General features: G+C 40.4%; 1 protein-coding gene across 2 annotated transcripts in view; it reads right to left on the bottom strand.

Moving 5' to 3' along the window:
- The window catches only part of tbc1d22a (TBC1 domain family, member 22a), a 112,444-nt gene that overhangs the window by 61,488 nt on the left and 28,545 nt on the right, over nt 1-22,411 (bottom strand). Inside the window, exons 7-9 of one of the 2 annotated variants that reach the window (XM_051391882.1) lie at nt 18,602-18,730; nt 16,152-16,214; nt 10,927-11,041 (exon numbers count right to left, since the gene is read on the bottom strand). In XM_051391882.1, coding sequence (XP_051247842.1) covers nt 10,927-11,041; nt 16,152-16,214; nt 18,602-18,730 — 307 coding nt within the window. Of the gene's footprint in view, nt 1-10,926; nt 11,042-15,585; nt 15,652-16,151; nt 16,215-18,601; nt 18,731-22,411 lie in introns of both variants that reach the window. The other variant, XM_051391881.1, reaches the window with a different exon arrangement.

The following is a 22,411-nucleotide window of genomic DNA, read 5'->3' as shown; positions in this document are numbered from 1 at the left end:
CAAACGGCTGATAGAGAGAACGAGAAATAGAGACTAGGAGAGATCTGAAGATTTTCGGTGAGGAGAGCTTCAATTTATGGCTTTTTATAGTCAAGTAATTAACTTAATCTAAAAATATTCAATAACCCCTGCGATTATTCACAGAAGATAAATCATTTTTTGACAGAACTATTTCTCTGGATCATTTCAGAGCTCTATTGCTTTTTATCAGGAGCAATGAGAGAATTTCTGGTAATACGGGGAAATAAGATCAGTCCGGATGCAGATGAAAGCACAGCTATTGATTTTCAGCTCTATATATCCTGTTGTCAGGCACAGACGATGGTCTCTGTGATTGTAACGGTCACTTCCGCACCGCAGGCCAAAACATGCGAGGCTCAAAACATACAATTACAAACAAATCAACAAACGTGGTGCAATCCCTTTGTACAGTTTCATTTAACGCCGTAATACATTTTTGTTATCGTGTTTCCTGTCTCTACCTGCTGAACAGTTTGACTGAAAACAAAGACCACAGTTGTGTCCCGTTCAGTGAAATCCGATATAACTTATTTCCATGTTGGCCTCTGCTACATTACAGAATTAGGTAAACGTTGTGTCATGCATCAATTAATGTACCTTTAAAAACTAAAACTTGCCTCCATAGAAAGGCGACCCATGCCATCTGTAGATGTAAGGCTCATTCTAAGGTAACAAAAAATAAAAATTCTTATTTTCAGGTGATTATGCGCTAATGAAAACATAGTGATGCATATTACATTCCTGTCTGCAAATAGATCCTCCTAAATGCTACACACTGGTCCTTTGACGTAGAAATATTATGCTGAATGTAGCCCTTTTGAAGAGAAAGAAGTAGAAAGTTAATGTAAAGTGCCATTAAACGTCTGAACGAGAAGAACATATTTCAGGGGAATGAAAGAGGGACATTTATACAGAGAAAGGTGGAGATAGACAGAGACTGAGGGTCAAAAGCACGCAGCTGATTCGATTCCTCCCCGCCCAAATGCTATTACTTAACCCCAGAAACATGGTGAATGCGTTCCAAACCAAATCGAGGAGTGGGGACCGGGACAAAGCTCAAGCCAGGAGAGAGACAAAGAGAGGCAGCGTCACAGAAAATTGAAGAACAAACTCTCATACTGTCTGGCAGGAAAATAATGCCTACACCGAGTCAATAGTCTCACTGAATGATTAAAGCAGGAGAAATTAGAGAAAGCAAAAGTAGATAAGGAACAAAGTAGAAAAGACAGTGTTCCTGCTGGATGTCAGCAGCTGTGCTCGGGCAATCACTAAGCAGCTCATTAGAGCTAATAACAGCCGTTAATCAGAGGAAGACTTAGAATAGAAGGCTCGACCAACGGTGGCCAGACCATGGGGAGAAAGAAGCCAATATTAGGTAACCGCCTACTGGCCGAGATCCGCTCTACAGATTGCTCAATCTATAGATGGACAAACAGGCAGATGGATGGCTATAAAGACAGAGGAAAGACGAGGGGAGAATTAACAGGATAAGCCAAAAAGAAAAATGGAAATGGAAATACAAACAGAAACTAAGATCAGGGACTTTCACAATAAAAGTCTTCCAACGGTTCTGCAACAGCAACACAGGAGTTAATTAACACCAAATGACAGCTGACACCGGAGTTGGCACTTCCTTTCTTTGACCACACATATTGAGCCAACCATTCAGCACTGTAATCATCTGATGCAAGGATCCAATTGAAATACAAATCAGCATGGCATAGCACAGCATGGCAGGGCACACTGTGGCACAGCTGAAGCGCCGTACCAGTGGACAAACAACAGATCAGAGAGGACATATGAGGGAAAATGTCTAGAAGAGAAGACTCAACATAATGCTGAAAGGGACAAAATGAATGCTTAAAATAGAGCAAAGTGCTGCTTACTGTGATATATACTGCCAACCTGAACATATAATTCAGGCAGGATATGACATTTCGGTGTCATTTTCAGAAAGCTTAATTCACAGACATAGTTTCTAGAGTTTCTGTTTCCATCCAGTCTGATGAGACTCAGCTCTTCTCTTTATGGAGGAGATATCAGCTTCAGCCAGTGTTCTGTGTGTGTGTGTGTGTGTGTGTGTGTGTGTGTGTGTGTGTGTCTAACAGCTCACCTCACCAGTCTGTGCCCTGTGTTTGTGTGTGTGGTGTTATACTCCTGCAGTCATTTCATCCCAATTGACTGACAGTATGTTTCCATCTTCCAAGCTTTGTCCCTGGGTGCTCCACCAAGCCAGTCTATCTGCAATGTTACACCCCACCAGCCCCCCTCACACAAACACACACACTCACAGTGACAATGCAGGGGCTGTGTGTATGTGTACATAAGCGGGTCATGCCACACCTTGACTTTTTACAAAGTGACATCCAGCAGAGCCCAATTGCTTTGTTCTGAGGCAATGTAGAGCAGTTCAATATAGTGATGTGGGTTCATACTTGAGGTACATAAGCACATTTAGCCAGGCCCCCCACCGGGCTCTAACATGACAAGTCAGTCAGCTTCATTTGCAGCAAAGCATACCAGATGAGGGGAAGCTAGGCGTTTTATGTTAGCATATGTAAATGAGATCCTACATAAAGACCAGCACAGACAGACACACATGAATAAAATGACAGAGTATCTATACAAGCTGTTTCATCAACGACATTTATAGCACCAGAGAGCCACATTTCGACTTTCTACTAGAATTCAATATGAACATGAACTAAATAAAGCCTGTACAACTGACTTCTCAACAGAAACAGCACAACGACGATGAGAAACATATTTAAAACCTACAAGATAAAAGCTAATTTATTGCTCACATGCAGATACACACACTCGAATGTATGCACAAGCAGTATATCGGTTTACAGATGCACACACACTCACTAAGGTTGTAAGTCGCATGCATACACAAACACACACAGGCATTGATACATTTAGGCCCACACAGTTGTGTACACACAGAGATTAAACAAATTCCGTTAGTGCCAAGCACGGGTGCCAGTTTGTAAATGAGGCCCAATGAAAAGTCACTCGGACATTTTAATTTTTCAGTTTGTTTAACCAGAACCATGAAGTTTAGATTATTCCTGAAGTTTTAAGGTAGAAAATATATATTCCAAAATGTATATTATGTCTGACAAAATAAACCACAAATTGCAAACAGTGCTTACTTCAGTTGTTCAGTTTATAGTAATGTGGATGTCGGTTGCACTGCACTAGACCACACCTTCTTTTTTTATTTGTGCATGAAAGTAATTACATTACAAAATAAAAATGTATTAGCACTGATATTGAGAAAAATGTGTAACTGCCAAATTTTGTATGTCCAACAAATTCTCCAACAAAAGTTCCCTAGTGTTTGGTAAAAAACAGCTGAGCAAAGTGATATCCAGCATCTGTAAATAGTGAAGGATTCGCATTAGATCATAGTCTGGTTAAAATAAAACAACTGTGGCAAGAAAAATAACAAATATTGACAACATATAGGCTGCACTGTTCACAATGCCATTTTTAAATGAGTGATTAACCACAGTTTGTGTCTAGCCGTTTGTGCAATGACAAATACATCAAAATAATCTAAAAGGAGTCATGCAAGTTAGTCTATCCCATTGTCTCTCACGGCATCTTTCTCAACTTGTAAAGCGTGTTTTGTTACCACGGGACTGAGACAAACTTTTTGAAATAATGTACGTCCAAAGAGATCTCACTTCCTAAAAGCTGACTAGAAACTGTGCATCATTTTAAAAATGTGCCCTCAGCAGACAGCAGTTGCTGTTGAAAAGCAAATTGTAAAAGGGAGTGCACATTTCTCTGCATTTGTGAAAGCTTCTTGAGAAAAGCTGTGTCTAGGGATCTGAGGAGTCTTGATGTTTTAAAAAGGCTGGCTAACGCACACTCAAAAATACACACAGCACATCTTCCACAGTGCTGTCAGGACCTTCGTCATACGGGCATATTGCTCTCTTTGCTCCTCATCGTCTCCGACTTCCCTAACAACCACAAGGACACATCTCCGGGACAATTCTGACCTTACTGATAGCTCTGGTTGCTTGGACACCTTATTTGTCCCTTGATCTCTGTTTGCCCCTCAAGTGATGTAAGCCGAGTTGTGTAAACATGTAAGGCTTCTCTTTTCAAACCCCGTTTCTTAAGGAATTCACATTGCAGTTTGGACATGAGCCTCTGCTTCTTCTGCAATAAAATGCATCTAAATTTTAAAATATACTTAACCTAAAACACAAATCAAGGTTTGCCATCCTTCCTTCCTCCCTTCCTAAAGCGTTCCTGCTAATTGGGCACATTATCCTACTTCTAAAAGGACAACGTTCAAGAGCACCTTTGGTCAATGCTGGAAAACAATCTTTCTTTAATATGAAAACAATGCAGCGTGGCGTTTCTTTTCTAGGGAAGTCCTCAGCAAATGTCCGGTGAAAGTTAACCTTTCATTACATACATTCATTTTAAACCTACATTTGCTTAACAAGCTGAAACACAAGCAATTAGCATTAGCAATCATCCGAACTCAAGTCTCTGGCCAAATATACACTCTCCTTTCAGCCCTTGCTTTGCTCCACCAACTCCTAAAGAATACCTGGCTCTTTAGCTGCTAAATCCTACACTGTGTTCACAAGCTAGTTGCTAACGTTGTCTGCCATTAGATGCCGGGCAGTATACAGGCAATTTATTGGAGGTTTTTCACTGAGAACATCTGTCTGCTGCAGTTGGAAACAACACTGATGAGAGCAGTGAGAGTGAACCAAAACAGTAAAGTTGAAGGCAGTAAAACCAAAACAATGAGCAACAAGATGAGCTATAAAGCTCTGTAGAGCTGAGGGATGTCAGGTGATAATTCTTTGCGGTGCACCTTTCACATTATACATGGTCATTTGATGCATTTTAAAATGAAAATATTAATTATAGCAGCTTTAAGGTTCAATTTTAGACCTTTTTTACAGTATATTTTGTTGAATCAGCATTCAAAGATATTTTTTTCATGGTAAAAAAAAACAATCAATAATAGCAAAAACTTAGTCCAGTGTTCACCTGTTACTCTTTAAACCATATTATATTAATATTAATATGTAATCAGAGAAATCAATTCTATACATTGGGAGCACTGCTTTCACACAGTGGTGAACACAAAGCTGATTGCAGCATTCTTTAAGAAATCGTAGCAACAGAGAAACTGTTGCTAGCCACTTTCTGCCTGCTATGACAAATACAGCCCCACAGTGGAAGATGTTGATAGGTTACACTAGGCCATTCATCTCTTAGTTGATAGGAGGAAGGCCTGCCTGGCTCATCCACTTCCTGACAGCATGGGGGCACTTTCCAAGTCTGTCATTTTCCTCTTTTTGAAAATCTTGTTTTCCTGCTCTGTTGTTTGTCCTTCTCTGTCATTCTCCATGCCGGCACTCTTTCTTACTCTTAAACCTGCCACGACGCACTCTGGCTGCTGTTATATTCTACTACTCTGTCTGTCTCCATTCTAGCTGTGGTTCTCTTTCACTTACACTTGTCAAACGCTCACCTCTCTGAATTTTGTTTCCAATACGCCGCCTCATCTCTCTCTCCCCCCCCCGTCTTTTTAACTTGCTTGCTTGTTCTCATCTTTCTTCAGAGTGGATCCATACTTAGACACTGGCATGCAGATTACATTATGGATCCACTGGGCGATCAATGGCCGCTCCACATTAAAAGAGGACTGGCCCGGCTCCTTGGCCCGTCATGGCCCGTCTTGGCCTTAATTAGATGACTTCTATTGTCGGCTAATGGGAGAGGAGCTACACCACGGAAGATAGGGAGAAGACAAAAGCAGTGTAATGCCTCACAGTTGGGGAACAAGAACGATAGACTCTCCAAATCAATTTCTCCTTTGACAGAAGGGAGGCCTGCTAGATTGCTTAACAGTCCAGGTGGATACAAAACAACTTAAGTGGTATTTTCTCTTCCACGGCGCCAGAAGAGCTTATCAATAATCGACCAATTGGAACTTTTCAATTTGGATTAACAGTCAGGTGTTAATGAAAGTTGGTGACAGGAAGAAAAGGGGGCTGAGTGCGGTGTTAGGAGGTCGAGCAATCACTCTGCATTGCATCATCAAAAGGTAAATGGAGTGTATGGCACCTGAACAAGCACTGCAGTACCAGACCAAGGCTGTATGTGACTCAGAAAAAGAAGGCAGAAAGACAGAGCGAGATAAATAGAAAGACAAACAAAGAGACACTAACAAAGTGACACATAGGAGTAGTGGAACATAACGGGAAGACAAGTAAACAGACATTTTCAGGGAGATCTTGTGGGCAGCAGACTGTGGGTATGATTTTGTATTTTTTTTCCCTACCCTATCCCACCCCCCCCATCACTTCTGTTGAGGTAGCCTATACAGACTACTGTAAGCAAAAAGACTTTGGGAATGAAGCAATGAAGAGTCTAAAAAAAAAGACAACTATACCAGCACTTACAGTAGAAAGAGAGAGAGACAACACACAACATGGAACAGAGAACAGACAGAAAAGACTTGTTTAGAGGGTAGATGAAGCAGCTGAAAATATGTCAAGGTCTTAATCAGGTTCCCAATCAGTGAACTGACTCATATCCTCAGATACTGGCTGTCGCTCAAATCCACAAGGCTTCACATTGTATAGACACAAACACACATTTGAAAATGAAATCTGAACATTTTGAGAAAGTAAACTTGGTGGTTCTTTAGTGTGAATAAAAAAAAAACCTAATCTGCTGACAGACACGTTGGCTTTAGGTTTGGCTGCTTTCTTTGTTACTCAATTTTTCTCTGCAGGACATAAGCCTATATTAACCTTTTTTTTGCTGGAGGCTGGTCTAAGCCACTTTCTCACCTACTGCGCTCCTCATTTTGTTTTACAGCGCTACTGATTAGGCCACCGTACCATAATGTGAACTATCAAGTCCCACTGCCAACAACAGCCAATGTTGTGTCCATTAAACAGACAATTGCAGAGGTGACTTTGTGCGGGATATAAATGAACAGCCTCAAATACACACACAGGATAATGGAGATACATCACACACATATATGTATTTCCACTGAACCAGTGTCTACTACCCTACAGTCAGTCAATGACATGAACATGAACATGAACACACATGGATGTAGTTAATTATCAACTCAAAAACGATTTAAGTAGCTATTTCTTAATGTGGCTATAATCAATATTTTGTACATGTAAAGAGCCAGACAATTATCACCTAGCATTATAGCGTCTTTAAGTTATTTGTTTTGGTTTTATAAAGTACAACTTTATTGTTTTGGTTCATTCTCAGCGCTATCATTTGCGTTGTTTTTCAGACGCAGCAAGCAGTGAAAAACATGCTCAGCACCAAATGTAGTGAACGTAGTGGAGCGTTGAGCAGCACAAGAGCCAGATCATTCAGCAGGAGTCAGTGGAAACTAAAACAGAGATAAAAGGGGCGAATACTGAGCTTAAATTTGCCAAGTGGCCAGAAATATGACTGTGCCTATTTGACTGATGTGTGAATAAGAAACTGTCTGCCATATCAGAGTTATAGGTGGATATGGGAACTTTTCAAGCTAATATGTCAGTGTTGTGTTTACAGCATCTTTTTGCTTCTCCAAGTCGCTACAAAATGTGTTAATGCAAGTTTAAACATTTATTCGCTTCAATTAGTAGGTTTGTGATGTTCAAAGCTAGATCTGTACTATAGGAAGCCTAGAGTTAATTCATTTGTTAACATTTTCATATCGTGGTCATAGTCTCAATAATAATCTTTTTGGCATTAGGATACACTTGAGCATTCTTCACTTCAAATACTCCTCCTATTCTATAAAGATGAGCAGCAGAAGATTAGTCATAAAAACATTAAATTGTAAATTATTTATTTAATTTTGACTTGAAATTTCACTGGCAAGTCTCTTAGTCCAGGCCCTGTGTCTATGTTTCTTAAGATGTGTTTTCACCAATAGGTTTATGACTCTTGGGTTTGACAGATCAGTCTTTGACCTCATTAGGAGAAGAAAGGGAAAAGCAGAGAGAGGAAGAGTTCAGGTGTCTGACCTACAAACACCATCAAATGTTCCCATTTGTTTGTATAAGTAGTACTCATCTAACATGTCTACATTGCCCATGGGGTGTGTGTGTGTGTGTGTGTATTTATTTGTGACAATTCTTAAAGAAATGATTTCTGACTTCCTGCTTTCATCATACACTCATGAGCTCACATAAAAAGGAGGAAGGGGAAAGTGCAATGCAACAGAAGAAAGAAAAACAGATGTCAAGAGAAGAGGAGAGACAGCCAGCGAGAGCAAGAGAGCGCGGCAGCATGAGAGAGTGTATCTCACACTTCCTACCCCTCCACAAAGCAGCAAAATTAGGCCTGCGAAAGAGCCAAACCGCTCTCTGCTTTGGCTCTCTCTTCTGCGTCAGAAAACAAGAGCACCTAACAACAACAACACAGCGCATCAACCCATCATGTAAGACGCCGGCCAGGCACGTTGGAAGGTTTGTTGGCTGTGTATGTTGTTCAAGGCTCATCAGCGCATAGAGATGCAGGGGAACAAAGCGCGGGGTGATGCCTTGAAGATCTGACAAGAGCGTGACTCGCCCACGGAGAAAGCCAAAGAAAAAGGAGAAACAAATGCAGAGAGAGGTATGGATAAAGACAGAAAGTAGAAAATGACAGAGTGAAAGAAACAGCAGAGGAAACCAGTCAAGAGTCTTACAGTCATACATTATTGTGCACACGTTTAGTCACTGGAGTTGGGAAACATGTAAACCATCTTTTTATAGTTCCTCACCACAGTGACTGTCTGCACAAAATGCAATTAATTCCAAAATGCTGCATGTTTCCTAAATTGAATTTGTTAATGTTTCATATTCGTAAGGCTCTGCTTTTAATTAGCTAGTTTTGTAAATTAAGGTCTTAAGGTCATAGCAGCTCTAAATAGAAAGCCGGGTTTGAAATGGTAGAAATCACATTTTGGAAAATTATATTTATTTGCCTGTTTGTTTAAGGTTAGCTACTAACTAATGCACTCTAATACAACAGCCCTGCAATAAAACCCACCTTAATGAACGTTGTAATGTTCATTTTATGGTAAAATAGTTTTTTTCATTAGTGTTGATTTAACTTCATGGTCATTTTGGTGGCTGCACAGTAGCATGCCGTACTGTTGCATTGTATTGCATTATACTAAAAGAAGTAATACCAAGTAGAAGTTAAAATAAAAGTGGAGAAAATGCCTTAAAACAAACACCCATTAGCTCTGAATAAAGTGCTGTGTGCCAAAAGCAGTACACAGAAGCACAGGAGTCAGAGAAGCCAACCTACTTGCGTGCTTCCCAGCACTTAACTTGTGGATCTTAATTGTGTCTCTGTGACCACAGTTGGTCTGGCGTGTGCGAGGTGGTCCACAGAGCATTGTGGTTTCCACTTAGTAGTTCTATTTTGAATGGCTTCAAAGAGAGCGCAATGGGCCAAAATGTGGCACAACGAAACCAAACAAACACAGTGTGTATGTGAGATGCACAGAGAAGTAGCATACAGAAACTCACACATCATGGAGACCTGTAGTGGCTCTTACTACTTGTCACGACAGCATGGGGTCAATTCCCATGACTTACTGTCACATTTCTGTTTGTGCATTTAACCGATTATAACCGGAACTCATAAAGAAAAGGAGTGTGCTGCAAAATTGCTCCTTTCCACTGACCACTTCTCTATGCTGGAAACACCCCAAAATGGCAACTCTCAGTAGTTTCAAAAAGACTATCAGGCCCCGATTCTATGGGGAATAAAATAACTTTTTCAGTAAGAGAAAAACCAAGGATCTAAAAAAAAAAAACAGAGCTCATTCAAGAACATCCTGAAAAAATACGCAAAGGAGGATACAATACAATTTGTACATACAAACAAAATAAACAGAAATAAATAAATGAATGTAATATTATGTGCCAGGTTTAAGTCCAGCTATGGGGCTTCATTAAATTTAACACATTTAAGTGTGTAGGATTAAGTGGCATCTAGTGGTGTAGTGGCAGATCACAACCCCCTTGCTTCACCCTCCCCTTCCAAGCACAAAGTAAAAAACTACAGTGGCTGTGTCCCTATCTAGAACCAGTGTTTGGTTTGTCCCTTGGAGGCTACTGTAGAAACACGTCGGGTCAACATCGTGAACTCCGTGGAAGGTGACACGCAGCGTCTGCTGATAACAACAATAACTCATTCTAAGGTAACAAAAACTCAACTATTCCTATATTCAGATGATTACACACTAAAGAAAACATGCCTAGAAATATTAAATTCCATTTCTGCCATTAGATCCTTCTAAACTTTGCACACAGGACCTGTAAAATTTAAACTGTTTAAAATCTGTGTGTGCTTTGTATCTGACAGAGTATACTTGTAAGTATGAGAATAAAATAAAACACTAATCTGCGTAAATGTGGCGCAACATAAGTGCCATAACAGTGTGGTGTGAACACAAACGAGCACACACACGCCCACTGGTCACGCTCTCTTTCTCAATCTAATCGTTCAGTGTTAACCAGAATGCTGTGATGAATAGAACTCACAAGCACATTTAAACACAAACTGAGATCACAGTGTGGATCTAAATGAAAGAAGAACAGATAGATAGAAGAAAACAGGGAACCGAGCAGCAAGAGTTCATTGGCCAAAAAGTTGTAAAAAGAGAGACCGTCTCACAGGTCCCAAGGTTGATTCCCTGTGACCTGTTGTGATGAACCCCAGAGTCTTGCCTGCTACAAAGGTGCCACTGCACTGTGGAAAGCGGCGCTTACAGTATGTGGGCAGCAAAAAGAGATGACTGATCTTCACATCAATAGGGTATGGCACAAAAGATCAGGTGGTTTTTAAGTGAGAGGAAAAAAAGGAGGGGGGGGGGGAGACAGCACTTACCAATGTACTCAAAGACGTAGACGACAAAGAAAGGCGTGACCAGGTCGTTGATGCCTTGCACGTAGCCGCTGGCTGGATGGCGGATGGCCCAGATAAACAGGATCCGCTCAAAAATCTTGCACACAAACATACACACAAAGACATTGCATAAAAACAGTAGTCAAGAAACATTTACATTACACAAATAATGCACAAACGTTGTCAATTTACAATGATATTAAACAGAAAAGCAATAAATGTCTGTCGGAGAAACTAAAATCAGTAAATGTTTAGTATAAAACAACTTCAACAATTAACCCTCTGTCAATTTGTCAAATGGTCTCTTAATTAATCAAATAATTGACTAATCATTTCCCTCACAATTTATATGTTAATAATGACTCAAAACCAAAAGTCATGTTCACTGACACCTTAAATAGTTCTTCTCTGACAGCAAATTATGCCTCCAGTACATGAGGCTGGTTGGAATTACAAGTTGTAATCATAAAAAGAGTAAATTTTAGAGAGTGAGTGAGGTGTGGGAAGGCAGGAGTAGAAATCAGGACAATTTAAGGCATGCCAAGCTGGTGAGGAGGAAAGCAGCTGAATCTCAATCACAGTCTTGCTTGCCGTGGGAGTCTGGTGGGAAAGTTACAGATGCTGTTTGCTGCATGGTAATCTGGTTTAAGATGGGACTATTCAGGGGCCGTCATTGCACATGACCACAGACATAGAATCTATGCAGTAAATTCCATACATAAACAACATTAAAGGTGCCCAGTGGAGTTTTTTGGCCACTAGTAGTGCTGTAGAGTAATATTCTAAGTGGATCCCTGTTTCGTTTGTCCTGCGCAGGCGCATGAGGGGTCGCGTAGACTTGGGTACTCGGTTGATCGACAGTTGGTGGCGGTAGCGTGCAAAGCAGCGTAGCAATTTACCGACAAAGACAAGGAAGAAGAACACAGCAAGCTAAGAAATATGGTGTTTGGAACTCGGCTTCGCAAAAGGAAATCTGTTTTGTTGAGAAACACTTAATGTAGACGTGACTCGTTTCTTTACAAGAAAACTCCACTGGGTGCCTTTAATGGCATATTTTCTCTTAACCCTGACCATGAGACTGTAATAATATTGACTTTCAATAAGCAAGTGCATCAATACTTACTTACAGATGACATTATTTGCTTAAAATGTCACATAATTGTTAGTTAAACCTTAAAATGTATTTGTAATTGTGTGCGTGTTTTATTCCATCACAGTCCTCCTTGTAATTAGTGGTATTTGAATCTCGTCTTTATTCATCTTTTTATATACCGTTTAAATGCATTAAAGATCATCTGTAAATCTGTTGTGAAAAGTGACAAAACTACTGCCCAAAAACCAGAAAGTGGATTTTGGGCATAATGGAAATGGGCCAGCACAGTTTCTCTGGCTTTCTGAGCACAGAGCAACACCTCAGTCTTCACTTTCTCAGCTGAATTTTTTTATTTTATTTTTTGAGCACACAAAAAAGCTCACTTTGAACTTTGTTCTCTGCTTTGGTGTTGGCCTCCTCCCTCCTCTCTCTCACTCACTTTGTCTCTCTCTCTCGTGCTCTTCCCCCCTCTTGAGTCCATCTCCTCCTCCATCTCTCTCCCTCCCTCTCCCTCAATTCCCAATATTTTTTTGCAAGGCAAACACTTCCATCTTCGTTATGGGTGGCTGTTTAATGCTGTCAGCCCCAGAGAATTAGAGGAGGCTTGATGTTCAGCTTGTTTTTCTCTGGTGTGCAAATGGATTCCCCCCACACCCACACCTTGCTGTACCACACGCATCAAGCACTTTCTTATTTTTTGGGGATATGTCATGTTTCTGTCACTTTCTAAATAACCTCATAGCTCATTGTTTTATGGGGGGGGGGCACAGCTATGCCAATGTCATTTTTTTGGAAGCCGTGCATGCAAACCCTCTCATTTTTATTTAAAGTAATTCAATCAATGTTAAGACAGTCTGAGAGATTGGTAAGATGCAACTCTGTCTGGCTTTCCCTTTCTCCTCAAATCTGCTTTACCTGCCTCCAAACATCACACCTCCTCTTCTTCCCTTATCAAAGGCCCATCTATCAAACAAGGAGAGGTGCTGCTGCTAGCAGGGGGAGTGGGTAATGGGACTTTCTTTTCAGGCAACCTCAAAAGCTGACATGCATATTTCACACTGGCACCTACACAGAGAACCACTTTGAGGGAACCCATGCACGTACACACTACCCTACCCACACTTGGTTTACAATGGGTGCCGTGTTGTGTTTGCATGTGAAACGCAGAAAAAAAACAAAGACGCGGAGAAACTGCATGTGTCAAACACTAACCAAACAGCATCGTCTGCAGGTTTAAACGGAGTTCACTCACTCCTCAAAAGACAGGAAACTAGATTCATTCAATTTATGTTAATCTCACATTAATTTTATATTGTTCTCATAACACGATGCATCTCTAGAACAGGAAATCAGCATCCCTGTGTCTCCTATGTCGTAATGCGATAGCTCCATTGAATTAGTCCCAGATCTAGAGGGCCCCCGGTACGGGTAATCTCGAGAGGTAGAAACTAAATTGATACAAGATGGTCAGAGAACTCTTCATTGTCATGTGACAAGTTAAAACAACAACAAGATAATTCCACGGTCAAAAGATCATGGGTTCAATCGTTTTATCCAAAGTATTCATCAACAACAACACAAAAATGTTACTTTTGTACTCATTCTTTTTGAGTTATTCATTGGAAAAGAATCAGTTAAATGCTTGAAATGAAAAAGAAAAATCACATTTTTCTTTTAATATGGCATGCACCGAGACCTACTTAACTACTACTATAAATCCTGCTCTGTGAGCCTCTAATCACAATTTGGAGGCACAACTAAACGTTTTCTTTTCACATTGGGAACTTGTAATTGCAGATTATCAACATCTCCTGAAGACTGTATTGTTCTCCAAAACAAGAAAAACTCAAACACTTAGATACCACTTAGGAAATCACTGCAGAATTGCTTCAATATCCCTCTCTCCCCCCGAAATGGAACAGACTGTTGACTGCCTTCCATCTCGACTAAATCTCTCCGAGCCCCATGGGGTGGGGTGGGGTGGGGGGGGCGCAGAGACAAACAAGTGAATGAAATGAAGCAGAGGTGATTTTCAGGTGGTGCTGCCGCAGAATGCATAACCATTAAAAATGTTGCATACCAAAATATATGAGAGCACGCTGCTTGAATATTTCAACGCACACTGGTGGCTTTTATTTTGCACGCAATGAGAAGAGTGTGTGGGGACGAGAGTGAGAAAAACATGGGTTCTGGGAAAAGGAGGTAAGGGCAGGAAGATGTAGAATATATACAGTCGTAATACATACTGTACATAAGATTATAAGTAAAAAAGAGGCAGCCTCCTCCATGTCTGATTGTATTTCTCTCCTTACTTCCCTGGTTACAGCCCCCAATCGCATCCCGTACAAGAAGGGGGCAAAGGAAGGTGCTGTTGCCTGGGGCACTGTGTATGTGTGACTCAGTGTGTATGAATTAATGCACCTGTACGTGTGTGAGCTTGGAAACTGATAAATGCTAGAATGTCTCTATCTCCCTTTTTTTTTTTTGTACCTTGTGTACACATGCGTACGTGATCGTGTATTCTTTCAGGAGTGTATCTGTAAGTGTGTTCTTGCTCTCGCACCTATGTGTAGGTGTATACACGGAGCAGTCTACAAGCCCTGACCACCTCATTAGCCTGCACCTCATTATAGGATTTTTCTTTCTGGGTTTTTAGTTCTCTGCTTCTCAGGCCAGTGGTTCTATGTATGACAAGACCTCCCACAAGCACTGTAATAATAAGACAAACTTAACCCCGTATGAATGAATGGAATCAAGTTAATTTTGTTAAGTTGTTTTGGGAAGCTGCACTGTCCCTCAAGCCCGCTGAGCCAACTTCTTACACCACAGCAAAAACAAAAGTGACTCGTATCACATTTACATTTCAAGTATTTAAGTAACACTGTTATCCAAAGCTACTTAGAATAATTTAATAGCTTAGTGTTCCAGTAATGTGAGCCTTGCTGTATGTTTTCCTAATGTGCCCAAACTACCACTGATAATTATTATCATTTTATCAAACATAATGCTTAAGAGGGTTTTAAAATAATTAGTTTTTATATCCCCTAAAACACAGTACCCAGCTGTAACAAGAAATCCTTTGTTCACTAGCACTAACAAAGCAGAACAAAGACATAAGAAAGTACTAACCATGCAGAGTGGAAGTTTATGTGTATCTGATCACATGCATGACTGCAGGTATAACTTAATATCTTCTATATGTAATCTCACTTTGTGCTTCTGTGTGTGCGCCCATGCCAGACCATGCAGTGTGCTGAAGCGAGGGTTTTCCCTTGGCTTATAACTTTCATGTTAATTTTCATACAGATTTTTTCTTCGAGTTTTATAACTATAACTATAACTATAACTATACTAACATAACTGATACCATTAATTGATTTGGTATTTATTATTGACTGTCCCTTGAGCCCATGGATCCTTTATTTCTCTTCCTGCCCCACAATATCGTGAGGTTACCACCCATTATCTGTCCAAAACCAGATGGGAAAACCCTGCTAGGTAGAGGTGATGTGTGTGCAGCATGGGTGGGGGGTTGAGGGGGTTCTCACCTCTTGGACAGAAGCTTGTTGAAAGAGAGGAATAAGAGGATTAGTTCTCGGTATGTCAATGTGAATCTGCAGAGAGAGAAAGAGAGAAAAAAAAAGACAAACACTGAAGCAACGGGCAGGTTAGCACAGATCTGGCCAATACAGACAGAGACAGAGAGCAACAGTTAGTGGATTGGTGTTCTTGATTGAAGGCAGACGGGGGTTTCGGTGGTCTGAAATGGATGGTAGAGGTGGTCTTGAGTGCGAGTATGCATGTTGAGATGTCCCTGTGATACTATGTGCTTGAGAGTACAAGGTGTGTGTGTGTGTGTGTGTGTGTGTGTGTGTGTGTGTGTGTTGGACCACGTTCACACCATTTCAGAGTGTCTGCCCCACAGATGAACAACACGACAGGCAGACAGATTCGTCAGAAGGGAGCCAGACGGATGCAGGACAGCGACTGGAGCCAAGCCAGCTGAAATAGTCCAGACCGGACAGGCGGACTGTCTGTGAGAGTGTGTGGCTTGTTACCGACAGGACTGGGGATTTAGCTGTATTCACAGTCCTGTCTGCTCTGTCCACCTTACCTCTGTCACCTTTGGCTGCAGCACCAAAGACTCAGGACTCATCCTAGGAATGTCTATGTGGATCTGACAGCAACATGGGAGAGAAAGGTGTTAGACACACACACACACGTTTACACTCATGCATGCCAAGGTAGAAGTCCCCATTGTGCACTTGTCCTCAATATTGTTGCTGTAAGATCTCCCTAGATGTTCTCAGGAAGAGGTAAATCCTAGAAAGTGTAATTCTGGTATTTTTTCAACCTGGCTCATGGTTTATTTTCGTCTCGGTTTCGAACCTCCCAACAGGAGGTAAACTTGTGTGACGCTAAGATACGCACAACATGTTGTTGAAATCTGATACTTAGGTGTGCACAGTAACACCATTCTCTGCGTAGGTCCACTGAGACGTTTATGTGCCTCCTCAAAGAAACCAACATTAGAGGCAAAAGCTTGAAATGATTGGTGTAATATTGAAGTTTATTTGGAAAGCTTCAGGAAGCTTACACTGTTTGCCCTGGTGTACATTGTTTTGCTGGAGTTACAGTTAACAGGAGTGGAACAGGTGAGCTAAAAAGTAGCATGACCCATAGTCAGAGCAGTCACAATTATTATAAGACCCAGATGAATAAAACACCATAATTCTTCTTTATCAAGTGAATTCAAATGTACAGCACTCAATGTATTTCCGATACTGAGTGAAATTATTGTACTGCTGTTCCCACTGGGAATCAACAACCCTCTATGTAACCCTTTTACACTTAATGCAACTTTCAGCAGCATACAGTCCACGGTTTTGATTTTATATGGTTGAGTTCCAACTACCCCATATAAAAATGTAGGTAACTACTGCCCTGTCACAAGATCACACACGTTAACAGAACAAAATAAGAGATAATATGCAAAGTACAAAAAGAAGAAAGACTAAAGATTTTTTAAAAAGTTTAGCGAGTATTGGGCTTATATTTGAGAGATGGCAGGTAGAAGCATTTAGATGGGTTGCCAGTGTTGCTCTGTTACTGCGGAATGTGTAAGTACGGCTTGACAAAACAGCCACAACAACTTGATAAGCCCATAATAAAAAGGCTCTACTCCTGTGAGAGTGTTTCAGGAGTATTTCTGAAGTATTTCTGCCCCCTTGTGGCAAAACCCTTTTTAATACAGCTTTAAAAGTACAACTAAATCAGCTGTTTCAAACAATCCACTCCAGTGTTAGCCACCAGACCTTCCTTATATTTACTTATAGCTTAAAAAAAAGCAAACAACAATTTCTCTTGGGATGGAACAAAAGTGCAGGAGTACTTCAAAAAGCTTACAGTGCAAGCTGGGACTTCTACAATGGCTACATCCATATGCATACACACATACGCACAAGCTGTTTGGGCAAATCCCCAACAACATAAACAGATATATAAAAGAGACAGATGGACAGACAGAAGAATAGACACAAACTATAGAGACAGATGGAGAGATTTAGACCATCCCATATGGACAAAGACAAATGCACAGACAAACATAAGACATATAGGTACATGTCACATATGCAAATGTGTCTGCAGTCACTTAATCATAATATACACAAAATACATAGAAAACCTACTGAAATGTGAAATTTCAGTGCCAAACCAACATATGTACAAACGCACATCATCACACACAGAGAAAAAAAAATTTCACTAGAAATCACTGCTCACTCCGTCAACACAAACAGTTCTGGAACAGGCGGAATTTGGCAGAAAAAGAGGCTTCAAGACGCGATCCAAACAATCATCAAAACAAAGTATGCCAGCTTTCTGGCATAGTGCACAGGAGATCAATGGGAAATTGGACGGGATATGAGAAATGTGTGTTTTTGCTATCGACAGCCCACTTTGATGTTTCTTATCGGCCTGAAATGAATGGGAAGTAGTCGAGCGTTAAAATGAAAGAGTATGTGGGGGAGAGACCGAGGGAGACAGATAAACAGACAGAAGAGTAAAAGTAGATATTATTTTCAAAGTCAAAGAAAAGTGTTCATTTAAGCAGCTTTCTGAAGCTTGGGGGCTGGTTGTCTCTTCTCTATGAACAGTGCACAACCACACTCTCTCCATGTCAACAGACACACAGACAACAGTCCTGTGAGTTCATGAAGGAGAAGGAGGAAGGGACAGAGAAAAAAGAAAGCATGAAACTGGTTCCAGTAATCCTGTCTGCAGGGCTGAATCCTGTCAAAAAACACAGTTTCTCAGACACACACGCACACACAAACGTACACGTAATCAGCCGTGTGTCCTGGGTTTGTGCTGAAGGAATACATTAGTGACAAGAAAGTGTTCCTGTAATTGGAAATGGAACCTTTTGTAGTTCGTCTTTCATTCCGTCCTTCAAGTTCTGGGTGGTTTTAAAAAGGTGTTAAAAAAAGCCAGATGTAGAAGAAATGATTAAATGCACAACAAGTAAACAGGAGAAGTGAACGTGGGTGTGCGTGCGTATACCTGTCTGTATGTGTCCTGATGGTGTTCGTCATTGCGGGAGTCATAGTATTGCTGGATGAAGCCAAAATATTCTTGTCTCTTCCTCTGTAAGACGCTGTCTCTCCTTTCCGCATTAGCTGGTAGGTAACCCTGAGAAAGGGTGAGAGAGAGAGAAAGGGAGGCAGAAACATTTTATTCCTTGACATAGACACACATTTTGTCCAACATACAGTATTTTTCTATTCATCTTCTTGGTCCTTACTAACCAGATCAATGCGCGTTTGGGATCTCACTAGAACAAGTGAGAGTTGAGTTTCAAAGTTAAGTTGTGGATGAAAGAAAATGCTTTGATAGTTTTCAGTCTTTTAAAGGAATTATTCCACATTCTGGAAAAACATTCATTCACTTTTCTGTCAAAGAGATGAATGAGAAAACTGATATCACTCTCAGGTCTGTTAGGGCTGCACAATGAATCAAATATTAATCTTGATCACAATTTTGTGATTAAATGATCTTAATCGTCTACAATATTGACGTTTAAACTGCGTGCTCAGTTACTGAGCTTAAGTTACTGCTAACAAAAACCGAACAATTCCTACTGCTGCAGCTTCACATTGAAAGCATTAACCTGGCGAATTGACTTTTATTTTGAAGTAAGCTAGTCACAGGAAGTGTAAAGTGTTTATCAGTTAGCTTGACACCGATCGCAATCGTTCAACAAAATGCGTCTACAAAACAAGACAAAATTGTCGATATCGTGATCTCAATATTGATCACAATAATCGTGATTATCATTTTGGCAATAATCGTAATGTCTGCAGTAGGTTAGCTTAGGTGAGGTTGCAGACTGGGAACATGAGGAAACAGTTATATTTTGGGAGTGGTGACCTCTGGAGTCTTATTGGAAAAACTGCTTGTAAAACAGCAACTTGTCGCTTTTACACCTTAGTAGTTTTAATGAATGAATGACTATGATTATATTATAATATGGCCAAGTGCAATATGCAAATAGCTGCAATTTTTTGATAAATGTGCGACAAAAAGCATTATAATAAAGTACTTAAGTGCTGCAGAGATGCTCTGGCCTACAAATCATGTTCTCCAGATTCCAGTGAAAATTAAATTTATGATGCAAAAATGATAATTTCCACACTAGTCCTGAATCATACTGCAATCATAATATCTGTCAAAATAATCACAATATGGTGTTTTTACCATATCGTGCAGCCCTTGTGAGCAAGTAACAGTAATAGTCTAATGTACCTGTCTATTTGTAACACACACGCACACACGAAAAACACACACACACTTGTGGGTTCCACATGGGACTCATTAAATCCGTGTCTGAATCTGAATTGTATTTTAGGTTATGTTTTTATCTCTCCTTATTTATTTGTCTGTCAGTATATACTATTTAATGAGCCTTTATTTCTAAACTCTTGACTTGCTTTGAGTTTGTTAGCCAAGTTCAATCGCGAACCAAACTGCGCCACCTAGGGATTACACAGTCTGTAAATGACACACTTCACTTTGCAAAGAAAACTTTCTGCTGCTTGACCAAATGTTCTCTGCCTCTTCAGGGAGCTACCTATATCTGTGTGTGTGTGTGTGTGTGTGTGTGTGTGTGTGTGTGTGTGTGTGTGTGTGTGTGTGTGTGTGTGTGTGTGTTTCTCGGAATGTGTTTGTCAGACAGTTTATGTGATCATACATTTGTGAAAGTGCAGTCAGGCTTATGCAATAAGGAGAAAGTCAACTCCAAACTGAACAACAAATCTAAAGTCTATTAAAAGCGAGAGCTGGGACCAGGGGCTCTAAAATATTCACCAAGTTCAGATCTTCAGAAGAGAACTCAAACGTGAGTGCTAGCTGTAAAGATTTGTCCCTGTGATAAAAAACTGGATAGTCTAGCTGTTCAACATACAAGTGTAGCTGCTAAATATTGCTTTACGTGCACGTGCTTGTTACTGTGTAATTTAAACAGTTCATACATAAGTAGTTACTCAAAATTATAATGATTTAAGGCAAAGAGGGTAAAAATGTTCTTAAAGTAAAGTAAAGTAAACAGGGTATCTCTGACGATATAAATAATGTCTGAAGCTTTTTTTCCTTTTTATATTTTTCTGGCTTTTTTTGTTTTATTTTTATATATTTTGGGGTCTTTTTGACGTTATTTAACAGGACAGCTCAAGACAACACTAGCTCCACCACTGGTGCACTACCAGGGCACTCCCAGATTTTTCACCATTTTCTGATATTTTATAAAACAAATTAATCAATTAATCGAGAACATAAATTATTGATTTATCAATAATAACAATAATTGCGTGCCTAATGTAAAATGTTAGCCATTTCTAACTAAAAGTAGTCCTTATAGAATAGTTTTTTTCTCTCTGCATCATTCACTTCAAAAATAATTCCCTCATTCGGTTTCCTCGTACAGTTTTTCCATGCAGACCTGCAAAGGAGGCAAAGTAACACACAGCAGGATTTTGTGCTAAAAATTAGGATCTCATATTAATTCCATACACACTTATGTAGTAGTAGTTTTTGAGAGGGAACCATGGACCATTGTCCTCTACCACTTACAATGGAAGGACATTATGAACAGGAGGAATAATTACAGCAAGCAAAAACTGTGTCAATGTGCAATGTTCATGCTGTATAAGCACCTGCCTATTGGTTTAAGAAGGACTTGAAACATTTTGAACCTATGATTTAAGTACTTTAAACTAGACATCACATAATCCACCATGGAATATGGCTGAAAGATCAGGAAAAGCTAGTAAGTGAACATGATGACACCTGAGCCAAGGCCATTCGCTGACGAAGGGCGTGAGATGCGGCGGTTCCTTGTAAATGTTTTAGCACACAGACGCCGTAGTAGTACACCGGTGCTCTCTTCATCAGTCTGGCTGTCTCTTGCATTTATTCGTCGTCATCATCACTTTTAATTTAAACTGAGCATTTTTCTGAGAGTGCATTTGGCTGCTGTTCAGTCACATCTGAGAGCAACTGTGTTTTGGACTGGCTTTAGTGGAATGGCCATCAAACTAAACTCATCTACCTGCACCGACACAGACAGTCTACACATCAAGCTTGACAGGAAAAAATATAACAGGTCTTAAAAGGCTGATATTGACTGTGTGTGTGTGTGTGTGTGTTGTGTGTGTGTGTGTGTGTGTTTGTTATCTATGTGCATCTCTGTCTTTGTTATGACTCTGCTGTTTGTTGTTATGGAAGCAGGCTGCCACTTTTTGCTAACACACTAGCAAGCAAACAGAAACACACACAAAGCCTTTTTTATCTTTTTTATTCAACTTTCTACCGAGACAAGACCAATGAGAGAAGTCTGCAGAGTCTAGAGGCTTATTTGTTTTTTTTGCACCCAACAGCTTTGCTTACAGACACACAGAGACACACATTTGGCTAGCAAATACAAACACATTGTGAAAAATACAAGTATTCAGTAAATCCACCGTGGTTCCACACACTCATATGTGTACAGTCGCATATAAACACGCACTGCGCATTCCCTGTCATTCAAACCATTTCCCATTCTCTTTATCTCCTGGTTTCAGGTACTAACCCTGAAAAACAAAAACGTAAATTCTTTCACAACCAAAAACACTCGTCATCATCCACACCTCCTGTCCCATCTACCCCAGCTGCTGCGCCCCCCCACGCCGGGGCTGCCAGGCCCACAGAAATCAGGCTAAGCACTGACTGTGACTTTTTCACTTGGTTGCTCTCTGCCAAGAAGTCCGTGCGTCGCATGTTGATACGCTTGCTCCATATGCAAATGCGCACAAACGCACGAGCACAAACACAAAA

The sequence above is a fragment of the Dicentrarchus labrax genome, unplaced genomic scaffold (genome assembly GCF_905237075.1).
Source record: "Dicentrarchus labrax unplaced genomic scaffold, dlabrax2021, whole genome shotgun sequence".
NCBI classification, from domain to species: domain Eukaryota; kingdom Metazoa; phylum Chordata; class Actinopteri; family Moronidae; genus Dicentrarchus; species Dicentrarchus labrax.
This window is presented reverse-complemented; position numbering and strand designations above follow the sequence as displayed.